Below are 11,570 nucleotides of genomic sequence, written 5' to 3' on the forward strand. Positions count from 1 at the left end.
TGCAGTGTCAGGCTGGCTTCGTTAACCACGGGGCTTAAAACTCGTTAGTTCTGAGGTTGCGGCCAGGCTGCTGGGAGGCTGCAGTTCCTCATGAGAGGTGCCCATCTCCCAGCAGCAGTGGCAAAGAGGCAGGTGGTCCTTTGGGCAAAGGAAGAGGCTTGGGCTGACCTCGGGGAGGGTCCTGCGCTGCCCATGAGAGCTGCCATGGGGGTCATGCTTCTTTGGCACTGCTGACCTCTGAGACCTGCAAAACAGAAGGGACCGGTGTCACCAAGCTGTCTGACCCACAGCCCATGGGTCAAGGACATGGACTGGTCACGGTTCGACCAACACCTGGTCTCATGTGGGTTGTCTTTGACCCCTGCGGATCCAGATAACGTGAAATATATCAAGTTGTGCTCACAGTGAGTCGGGTGCCAGGCACCTCTGGCTCAGGCAGTGTCATCGTCAGCTGCCAGGGTCACCTATGGAAACACTCTGTTTGCGGCAACACTGGCATCAGGTTGGAACAGGCCAGCCGGTGATCGGGGACCAGTCTCGGAGCGGCATCCCCTCTCAGAGATGTTTTCCTGGCTCTTGCAGGGTTAAGTGGCCCCTTTGGGCATTAGATCGATTACAAATGGACCGTGGGATCTTCAGCTGCCTCCCAGCTGATTCGCATGGCATTTCAAACACAACATCACAAGAGCCAGGGTTAATGCACACAAAAGGCCCTTCTCAGTGGGACAGATAAGCACTAACAGAGTTATTGCAGGAACACGGAGAGAGTACTGAATTTCCTACGTGCAGGACTGGCTAAGTCTAGGGAGAAGAAGACAGCCATGAAAAAAATCCAAGGTTTCCCTGGAATGCCCCTGTCCTAAACATAACATGGTATGGACCCTGCCCTTGCTACTTCTGCAAGTAATAAGCATGTGTTCAAATGCTGAGAAGAAATCAGTTCAACTGATGCCGCCCTAGTCTGTACACAGGTTTAAACAAGCGCTCGAACCTGGATTTCCCTCCAGCCTTCTCCCAGCACCGTTTCCCGTCCCCTTGGCTGTCCTTATCCCCAGTATTGCAGAGGGCACCCAGGGGGTTGGTCTGGGCATGTGCATCCGCAGCCACCGCACGCCTCGCCAAGGAGAAGGGCGATCCGGGGATAACCTGCTGGGAGCACGTCAGCCCTCCAGGAGTCCTAGTGCCTTTGCTTTCTACCTCTGGCCAGCTCCTTTCACCCGTGGCTACTAATTAGTGCATACAACAGGTACTGTGATTTCTCTTTCTCAATGGTTTTCTCATCTTTGATGGAAGGAAGGAATTTTCCATCCCTCACACCATCCCACCGTCTCTGTCCTGCTCGTCAGAGGCACACTTGGCCTTTCATGAGCTGGGAAGGCACTTCTTGTCCCCACCAGGACCTGCCCGCGATAAAGCCCAGCCGCAGGGAGCTGTAGCCTGGTGGTGCCTCTGTAAGAGCTCCTGCTACCCTCCAGGCACCCTAACCACGGCCTCCATGTCTTTCACTTTTTTATATATATCCCCTTAAGCAGCACCAGAGCTCCTCCTGCCTCCTACTGCCCTTGCTTCTGCCTGCAAGTGGGACCAGGGTGGGCAGAGACGCCAGCAGGCGTGCAGAAAAGAAGCGCTGGGGCACGACAGGCTGTTCCAGGGAGAAACCGTCCAGCAGTGCCCAGGGCAGGAGGAGCTGTGCCTCAGAGATCCTTTCTGTGCAGGCAGATGGGCTGCACAACAGCCCCCGCCCGCCGTGGAGGAATGCCAGGAGGGTCCTGCGAGCTGCCGCGGTGATGGCGAGCTCACAGAGCGGCTTGTGCCCACATTCTGCTGCCTGGGTACCTCAGCAGCATCAGGGTGCCAAGCAGGGCAGGCAGCATGGGGCTGGTGGGGTGTCTGCAGGGGCATGATGGAGCAGGCAGAGTGCAGCAGGATGAGGCCCATGGAGGACAGGGTGGAAGACGGGGAGCTGGGAAGGGGCCCATTGAGTCTCCCCGTGTCCCTGCCCACCGCCAGGGAGCTTGGGACTTGCAGTACCCACGTACCAGGGCCAGGAACCGGCCCGGCACGCTCAGCATGGGCACCAAGCCCCTCCAGGCCGACTGCCAGCTGGCACCAAGCACCCCATCTTTTAGGCAGAGCAGGAGCAGGCAGAGTTTGCCCCAGGCTCTTCCTTGCACTCAGTCCCCTCCATCCACTCCCCGCAGGCAGCACATGCTGGCCTTGGTTGGGCTGAGTGCCGTGAAGAGGTGACGGCAGGACCAGCCCCAGTATTCGATTAGCTCCATCATCCCCCAACAAGCACTTTGACGAGGTGACGCTCTACAACAATGTCGCTGTGCTCAGGACAGCCGCCCTGCTGGAGTTCAGCAGCATCGTTCTGCCCACCTCCTTCCCCCACGGGAGCCTCTCTGCCTCAGACCTCGGGAACTGCTGGGTCTTGGGCTGGATCCATCCCATCGCAGGTAACCCCCAGCTCCTGCGGCAGAGAGCTCTCTTGGGCAGGGCAGAGAGCCGCCTTCCCGCTCCCTCCTGCCAACAGCCCCAATGGGAGGAAGGGGAACAGGGCTTGTCCTGGGAGGAAGAAGTACCCACTGGTCACCCATCCCTGTTTTTTGGAGGCCAGGGTCTGCCCGGAGCCACAGGCTCACGGTAGTCCCTCGGTCAGGCAGGGGAAAGTGCCGCAGTGACTTCCTGAGGATGCTGTCCGTTGTGGACACGGATCCCTGCCCGCTGAAAAGGATCGCTCGGCTGCGTGCTGCATCCACAGGGACACCGACGAAGTGCCAGGCTGTTTGGTAAGGGACACAGAGAGCCAAGGCAGACTGGGCAGACATTTAGCCAAACCGCCTCCTCCCCGCTCTCTGCCCATCTCTGACTCCAGGCAGGGAGAGCAGCCAACACAATCGTTGGGTTTCTCCTGCTCAGTCCTTACAGGAAAAGATCCCTTCCGCGCAGCTGGCAAATAGCAGGCGTGGGAGACTGAACGTGTGACAGCCGCCTCTGCGTGAGCTGCGGGGTGAGCGTCTCCCTGCAGGCCTGCAGGCGCTGCCTCCGGTCCCTGGACCTCTCCCGCTGCCGGAGCCTCCGAGGGCCTTTGATGTGGCCAGGCTCTAAGTTGCTTGGGAGGCAAAATCAAGAGGGGTTCCTTGGGGTAGGTACCAAAGGATCAGGCATGGGGCTGGGCTGATGGGGACATGGGCAACCGCGGGGAGAGGTGCTGGTCACTTCGTCTGGGGCACACAGGGACATCATCAGCCCCCTGAATCAGTGGTGCTTTGCTGCCAGTGATGATGAAGGACTGAACTGCTGTGATCTGCCCTCCTCTCACCCCGGTGAAGTCCACAGCCACCAAGAGCGATGGCAGGAGGGATACTGCTGAGACACAACCCTGCCTTTTTTGTCTCTCAAAAGGGTGATGCCCGCGACCCCGTCATGTGCCAGATTAGAGGGACTGAGAAATGGGTCCTGAAAGGCATTCTCGGTGAGGGTGGCATGAGATGCTCCCTGTACATCCCAGTGTCCTACTCCAGCGACTGGATCTTGGCTACCCCCGAGAGGACAGGACCTCCTGCATTCCCCACGCTAGTCAGGGTGCAAGCTGATCTGCAGGCTCCACCCAGGGACTGGGAAGAGGCTTCCAGACCAGCGGTGAGGATATTTCAGGAAGCTGCTTTCAACCCCAAGAAGCGAAAGCCAGTCCTGAACTCACACGAGGCAGGGCCATCCGAGATGATCTATAACTCCTGCAGTGGGAAAATGCTTCCCACCTCCAAGGGACGCTTACACTTGCCCCAGGTGCTTGGGAAAGGGGTAGCTGCTCCCTTCTTGCCCTTTTGTTTCTTTAGGTAAATGAAGTATCCTTTTGCGATCAGAAAGCCTGCTTGGTTCCTGCATGCCATGTTGAAATGTTTTGCCCTATAAGCTCACACTGCTCCTCTCTCTTCTGTTGTCGGTGCATGCTCAGAGATGTTGAACCCTCACATCTCCCAGCAAATCCCCTCCGGTGCCTCCTGCGTTGAGTGATCACCAGGGCTTGCCCAGAGAGAAAGGACAGTTCCCGTGAACATGTCAGATTTGATCACCAGAGAATAACTGCTTGTGGTGATGGAGGGAGCGGGGAGCACCCAGAGCAGAGCTGGCTGACGTGCGGAGGGGCCAGGCAGCGGAGCCTGGTGGAAGCCAGCCCATGTTGGGACAGACCAAAGAGCCGGCCTCACAACAGAACCATGGGTTTCTTTATCATTTCATGCAGAAGTGGTTTCATCTCACTGCAGCTTGCAGGGGGCTACATTGACCCACTTGGCAGCAAACTTCCCCACAGGGTTGACTCCTTCTGCAGCTTTCACTGCCTGCCTTGCAGCATCAGACAAGCCTAGTGCTGGTTACCAGACAGCCTGACCAGGTTCCATGCTCTGCAGTAGCTTTGCAAGGACATCTGCAAGAGAAGAAAGGAGGAGAAAGCCTTAATATGTTCAGATAGCAGTGATGATATGTTGTGGAGAAAGCTGCAAAGCTGGAATCTAGCCTGGCCCAAACTGCCGTACTGCTTGCCCCTTCATCCCCCCGTGCTCCCACCTGAGATGGGTGCTCACTGGGGCATGCTGAGGAGAGGTCCTGCAGGTCTACATCAGCTTTGGTTTCTCCCCTGAATGTCACAGGAAGCCTGGGGACCCCACACAACAGCACTGTATAGAAACCTACAGCCCCTTGCATGGCAGCAGGAGGACGCGCCCCGCCACACAGGGGCTAGCAAAGAAAATAGGTTTATAGCCTCATTCTTATCCCAGGGACAACTACAGGATCCTTCTTTAGCCTCTTGAGCCCTCGCTGCTCTCCAGCTCCCAGAGGCTGGCAGGACCCTGGGCGCTGCTGCGTAGACAGCATGCGAGCCAGAGCCTGGGTCTCCCGGTCAAGGGAACAGCTGGGTGAGAAGGGATCTGCTTGCACAAAGACAGGCCTGCAGGCAGGCTGCCCACCAGCTCCGGGGTAGCCACAGCCAGACCCCTGTTTCTGAACTCACAGCGCTGGTGCTGATGGGTCAAGCCCAAATCCACACAGTTCTGACCTGTGAGAAAGGCTGGACCACATAAGCCCTGTCCATTGCGGACTGGGGTGCTGAGGGTCTAAGTGCTGGGCTTAGCCCAGAGCCTTCCCCATCCCAGCCCCAGCTAAGCCCACCTCCGCTCGAGGACGAGCAGGGGGTCAAGGTACACGACCACACTATCTGTCCCATCCAGCCCAGCCACTTCTTTCCCCACACTGCTGCGCGCAGGGGACAGGGATACAGACGTGTCCTGCCACCTGCAGGCTTTGACTATGCTCCGCTGTGTTATCTCTCCAACTCCTCCCAGGCTGCAGGAGTTGGGGCAGGAGAAGAGTCAAAGCTAATCTGGCAACTTTGCCATGCACTCATGTCTGGATCTTGGCCAGCCTTTCCTTATCAGGGAGGAGTCAAGATACGAGTGAGTAAGAAATGTCTGAGATCATCCAAGGGGACTACAAACACTGGGGAGCCATCAGGGGTGCTGGAAAAGGCCAGCGCAGGTTACATGCGCAGAGCCAGAGACATATCGGGCTGCCATACATCACCGCCTCCTTACACACGACAGATTTCAGTATAGCAACAGCCCGATGGTGCTTCCTGTCAAATTACAAGCTGTGTCCTTGTCTTGGCTTCCCCTTTGAGCTCAGTCATTAAAATTCACCCTCCGTCCTCAGGGTAGGGAGCGATGGCTGCTCCGTAAACAGGAAGAGCCTCCGGCTCTGCCAGGCACCTGTGAAACATCGGTGCGAGAACTCTCACACGGCGTCCCGGCGGGTCAGGAGCCAGCACTCCGGTCCCCGGGGTGGCTGCGGGTGGGCAGGCACGGATGGAGCTCCACTGGGACCCTGCACCCAGCTAGCACACGGCTGGGCTCCTGCACACCCAGCCTGGTCTCGCTCACTTTGGCGACTGCCACCTTCCTCTCCCAAGCCTTGAGGCTGTTTTGCAGGTCAGTAACAGCCATCTTCTTCTGCACGTAACTCAGCACAGGGGCGACGCTGTAGTCTGAGAGCTGCTTCCGCAGCTGCCAATTCCCACTCTCAGCTTTGGCTCGTTGCTGCCGGAGGAAGAGGGACAAAGGGCAAGGAGATGCTAGGGAACTGTCCCTTTGCCAGCTGGTGGCCAGTCCTGCAGGGAAGCAGGCAGGCAGGGTAAATTAAACCCTCGGCACTGCGGGGGAGCAGTGGAATGCATCCACTGGTGCCTCCATCCCTGCCAGGCAGCACTGCTAGGGAGCGCCTTGAACCCACTTCCCAAAGCTGTGGTGTCCCTGCCAGGCTATGTGTCCCCAGACTGGTATGACAGCACTGCCACTTCTCCCTGGGGAGGACACTGCTGGTGAAAAGTTCAAGGAAACAGAATTTCAAGAAGCCAGTGGCAGGTCCCTATGGAGCCAGGGCCAAAAATCCACAACATGGCTTGTTCTGCAAACCCGCCCCTGCTCACTGGCACTGGCAGGAGTTCCAGGACTTGCTCACATCCAGAAAGGCACACAGGTAGCCACTCATTGCCAGGCCTCGAATGGGCATCGATATCCACCATACCACAAAAAATACCTCAAAAGAGTCTTCCCAAGTGAAGTCCCAGGGTCTCCCAAATCACTCCCTTACCTCCTCCACCAGAGCAGCTTCTCTTTCCATTTTCTCCAGCAGCTCCTTCCTCTGGGAGATGTCTTTCATTAGAGACTTGGATGTTTTTATGGTGTCCTGCAGCTACCTCTGGAAGATGAGAGCAGGACAGCACCAGCGGGTGCAGCAGCAGCTCCCAGCCTCCTGCAAAGCCACCCCCGTACTCCTCCAGCTTGGTCTCAGCTGGCAGTGCAGGAGCTCTGCTCCCAAGGGAGCTCTGTGGCCCTGCTCCTCCCTTGCAGAAGGCAGCATCATGCCCTGGTCACGCAGCTACCGCTTCGTTATGTCCTGTGTCACACCGCAGCGCAGCCCACGGCACAGCAGCCGGGGTTTTGGCCTGACCCAGGCAGAATGGCTGATCGGGGGGAAGCAAATACATCCCGCTGAGAAGCACTTTTCACTGCTAAGAGCAGAGACTCGGGGGGGACGGCTGCAGTTCGTGACATCTTTAAATGTCACAGGTTCTGTAAAAAATGTATTTTCCTGTGGAAGTCAGCACCAAAGCTCTTTCCTACGGGAATTTTCCCCTGGGCTGTAAAATAACCCTGCTGCAAAGCATGAGCTGCATCGTCAGGCTGCGGTGAAACATGAATGAGGGCAGTGCTGCTTTTGGTGTGTCAGGCAAACCGCCCAACCGAACTGCTCAGTTGGTGGGAAGGCAGAGAGGTGTTCAGCGTTCTCTGACTGAGAAAGGGAAGGATGCAAGAGCTGTTAATCAGATTGTGTGTGACCCTTGGAAACAGAAGAAAAGCAAAACGGAGGTGCTGGGAGGTTCACCCACTTTATAGAAGTTGAGGACCTTGACAGTTTTCTCGATGGTCAGTTTTAGCTGCAGCAGCTCTTGGTTCTTCTCATCAATCTTCTCCTGCTGCTCAGCATTTCTAACCCGCAGCTGCTGCAAACGGACCTCACGGAGTGTCTTTTCCATCTGCCCCTTTCTGCAAGCCCCAAGGAAGCAGAGCTGTAGGTTGCTGACCAAAGCAGCATCCCAAGAAAAAAAGCTTTGCTCTGTGGGGAAAGCAGACCTAAAGAACAGGGTCTTCAGCCTGGCTTGCAAACCTGGGGCCTGGGGGAGAAATGCGAGACACAGCGTGCCACTGAGCCTGTGCTCTGTGTCCTTGCTTAGAGGCTCCAAGCAGTGCACGGGCCCCCTCTGGTGAGGCTCCTGCCATGCCAGCAGCAGCCAGCCCCCAGGGAACCGTTCTGATCCACCCTCCATCTTTCCCAGGGCAGAGATCTGCCAGCTTCCACCCTGTGAGACTTCTGCCCTCATCCCATGGATGCAGACACGTGCCAGGTCTGAACCTGGGCAGACGACGGTGCCCTTGGACAAAGGCAGCAAGGCCAGGAGCAAAGGAGGAAGAGGAGGCGGAGAAGGGCCCCGCATCTCTACGCAGAGGAGGCCCTGCTCTGCGCTGGGCTGTACTCCTCTTGTTCTTCAAGGGACCACCTAGTCCCTGCTTCTCCTCAACTGCCACACGCACCTGCCTGACCTGCGGCTGCAGCTGCGTCTTGTAAGCCTCGAGCAGGTCATTTTCTAAGCGCAACTTCTCTCTCGGCAGATCCTAAAGAAAAACAGCGGATTATAGTGGAACAGCAGAGCCTGTGTCCTGTCCCGCTCGGCAGGGGTGGGCGGAGGTCATCTTTTACAATGCTCGGTGCGGTTCGCGGGAGAAACCACAGGCTCTCCGGAGGTAGAAGCAAAAGAATTAACTTTATTACAAACTTTCCCTAAAACTGTGGTGGAAGGAATAAAAAGACTAGACGAGTTCTTATTCTTATAAAAGGTCCGGAATAGAAGGAGAAAAGGAGAAAAGACAGAAAGAAAGAGAGGAAACAAAGAGATAGGATCACCCTCTGTGGATCCAGCAACGTCTTCTCAGTCTGTGAATTGGAGTCCCCTTGGCGAGTTGGTCGGTGGCTCCGCCAGGGTCCCGGGTGGAGGAGCGCGCCCCATGGCTGACGGGCAGTCGCCCTTTTATAGGGTTGGGTCCTTTTGGACTCCTCCCACAGGTGGAGACTCATTTGCATGCTTGCACATGCATGGTGAGCTACTTCTGGAACGTTCCGGAAGGCGGTAGGGGTATCAGGGTAGCCCCCAGACTCAGTTAACTTTGTGCTTTGACGGGGCATGGGCACAGGACGTCGCGGTCTCCCAGCAGTTTCACCTGCGCAGTTATCTCTGCGGTTTCAGGGTAGTTGGTCAGCACAGGGAACCACCCCACACCTTTCTGGAGCGTGACTCGCTGCTCTTCTTCCCTGACGTGTGCCCAAGCGAACACAGGCTGCTCACCACAAACAGGCCTTCAGTCTCCTTCAGTTTGTTGGTTTGAGACACCCAACGAAAAGGGGTCCCTTGACCACCACAGCCTGGGAGGAGAAAGAGCACCCAGATCCCACTCCTTATGGTGCAGTTCCCGTTCAACTCATCCGCACTGCAGCCTTCACTGCTGTCTTAGAAAGGAGCCCAGCGAGGAACGCTGCTCAGCGTCACCCTGCCCCAAGCGTGGGGGCACGGCCGTGCACTTTCCAAGGCTCCGCTATGGGCCCTGTAGCATCTGTGCTCGCAGCCATGCTGCAGCTCAGCAGCCTGGTGAGCACCTGGGCTACTCACCCACTGACGAGTGTGCCGAGGGCTCTCTAAAGAGACTTGCTAAGCCAGTCTGAAAACCTGATGTAGGCCACACAGGAGTATGGGAACTAGGATTTTCCCTACCCAACATACTTGTCAGATGACAGACCAACCTCAACATTTGCCATCATGCACTGACCCTCTGGCAGTTCTTCTCCTCCATGTATCTCAGCAGCTTCTCAGAAGCTATGATACTCCCTTTCTTGCTGGAAACGCTGATGATGATGTCTTTCTCAAAGTCACTGGTGGCTTTCTTAACATCAGTCCACCAAACATCTGCTTCTTCAATGACTGCCTGTAGAAACAGAGTCACTGAACAGTCAAGAGGTGGTAACTTCCTTTATTCAGACAGCTTTGGGAACAGAGAACACCAGAAAGGACCAGGCATGCTCTCTGCTGGCGTTACCAGCGTTTCTCCTGTGGGAGCACAGAGTTTCACCCTTTGCAGCTCAGGCACATGGTGCAGGCTCATACAGCACTGCTACTTCACTGACTCAAAAAGAACGAGGAAAAAAATCTCTCATGTGCCTGAGCTTCAACACCTGTCACTCCATTCCGACCTACAACCATTGCCAGACTGACTAAGCCAACACAAGACACGTCACCACCCTTTGTTTCCTGCATATACCTTGTGGCCACAGGAGAGGGATGGGCTGCCTGCTTCACCTCTCCTGGCCGCTGCAGGGAGCATCAGTGGTCTGAACCAAACACAGAGGTCTCTCCTTCCCCAAAATCTCCTGAGCATCTTGGCTAGGAGGAGATCTTGGCAGCCAGCACAGGGCAGGCAGAGGTGGTGATACAGCCACAAGGAGCCTGCAGCAGGAACACAGTCTTGGAGCATCCTCTGAAGAAATTGCAGAGACAGCAGAAAGGCAGACCCTGGAGAAGACTGCATGGAGCCCAGCCAAACCAGGAAGCTTCTGGGAGCTGCTAGAATGAAAAATACGTCTGGCACAAAGGGCACACCTTAAAGAAGTTGACAAAAAGGAGATTTTTCTTTTGAGTGTTGACTTCTTCATCTCACACAGCAGATCTCAGCTTCTGAAGCTAAAAATCTTCCCCTCACCTGTGTTATTATTAGTTCCTGCCATACTAAGATCCATCTTTAGAAACTGGGCACCTCTGATCTCTGTCGGTGTACTTGCCTTCAAGAAGGGGGTGAGGTGGGAGGACAGTTCTGGCTCCCAGTCTCAGCTCAGGACCACTCACAGCAACGCTCTGCTATGAACAGCCCTCACCAAGCAAGTCTGTCTCGCTGCCTGAGGGCTGGCACAGTGAAAGAGGTGTGGAAAGTAACCAGACTGTTTAACACCTTGGTGATTGTAAGGGTCCTGGAGAGCTGTACCTCAAGGGTCTGCAAGGTCTGCTCTGAATCCTGCTTCATCCTCTGAATCTCATCCTCCACCTCAGTCAGCTCCCACTCAGCCAGCTCACATTTCTGCTCTGTTGTCAGGCCCACAGAACAGTCCGTCGCAGCATGCAACTTGGATTTGTACCTGCCACGTGTCTGCAAGAACCAAGGAATAACGTTAGAAAGCCAGCACTGGCTAACTGTTGCTGCGTCTTCCTGTGTTCAAAAAGAAAATGATCTCAACGGTCACGTTAGCAGGATTCCAGCTTCCAGGAAGGACGAGGAGGCTTCTCCAGAGCAGAGGTAACTCAGGGCCACACCTGGGCTGACCCCATCCATCCTCTCATCCACCCACAAAGCCCTCCCACGCCAGCACTTTCAGTTTAATTCAACAGGCAAATGCAGGGCTAGAGGTTAAAGCCACTGTGACAGCTTCACGTGGGCAGGTAGAACACCTCGTCGTAGTGAAGATGCTAATTGTTGCGTAGGACAGACGAGGTCTCCTACCACTGCCTGGGCCAGGCGCCCTGAGGAGCCGAGCTGACTGCAGCACGGGCAGGCTGGAGTACGCTGGCGGAAGGACTGACACCACCTGGGAGCAATTCCCAGTGCTGTGGGGCACAGGGAGCAGGCGCTGCTTCGCAGAGAGCCAGTGCCCACCTGGCCAAAGGCCACGTTCCTAAGGGCTCCGCCTGGGACTAACCAGAAAGCGCCAACTTTGGACTCAGGCAGGCAACCTAAAAGTGCAGGACACTGGCTGACAGGAGCTCCGCTGCAAAGGGTCTCGAGCTGCTGTTCACCCTGTCCCTGGTGAAAAGCGGCAGACGCTCTCTGTTAACCCCCTCCCTCCCCCCGGGAGGGGAAGGAACGGAGAAAAGGGAGAGAGACTTTACGGGCTGGAAATTAAAACTACTTTAA

The 11,570-nt window shown here is 56.1% G+C and overlaps 1 protein-coding gene across 1 annotated transcript; it reads right to left on the reverse strand.

The window, feature by feature from the left end:
- Window positions 1–4,369: 4,369 nt before the first annotated feature.
- Window positions 4,370–10,808, reverse strand: CCDC113 (coiled-coil domain containing 113; the record flags this gene model as incomplete). The annotated part of the gene is given in 7 exon segments (XM_009698381.1): window positions 4,370–4,432; window positions 5,943–6,098; window positions 6,652–6,759; window positions 7,451–7,603; window positions 8,148–8,234; window positions 9,441–9,596; window positions 10,647–10,808. Coding segments are annotated over 7 exon segments (885 nt in total), but the record flags the coding sequence as incomplete, so codon positions are not given.
- Between the last annotated feature and the right edge of the window lie 762 nt (window positions 10,809–11,570).

Source organism: Cariama cristata, unplaced genomic scaffold (genome assembly GCF_000690535.1).
Source record: "Cariama cristata isolate BGI_N322 unplaced genomic scaffold, ASM69053v1 scaffold31364, whole genome shotgun sequence".
NCBI lineage: Eukaryota > Metazoa > Chordata > Aves > Cariamiformes > Cariamidae > Cariama > Cariama cristata.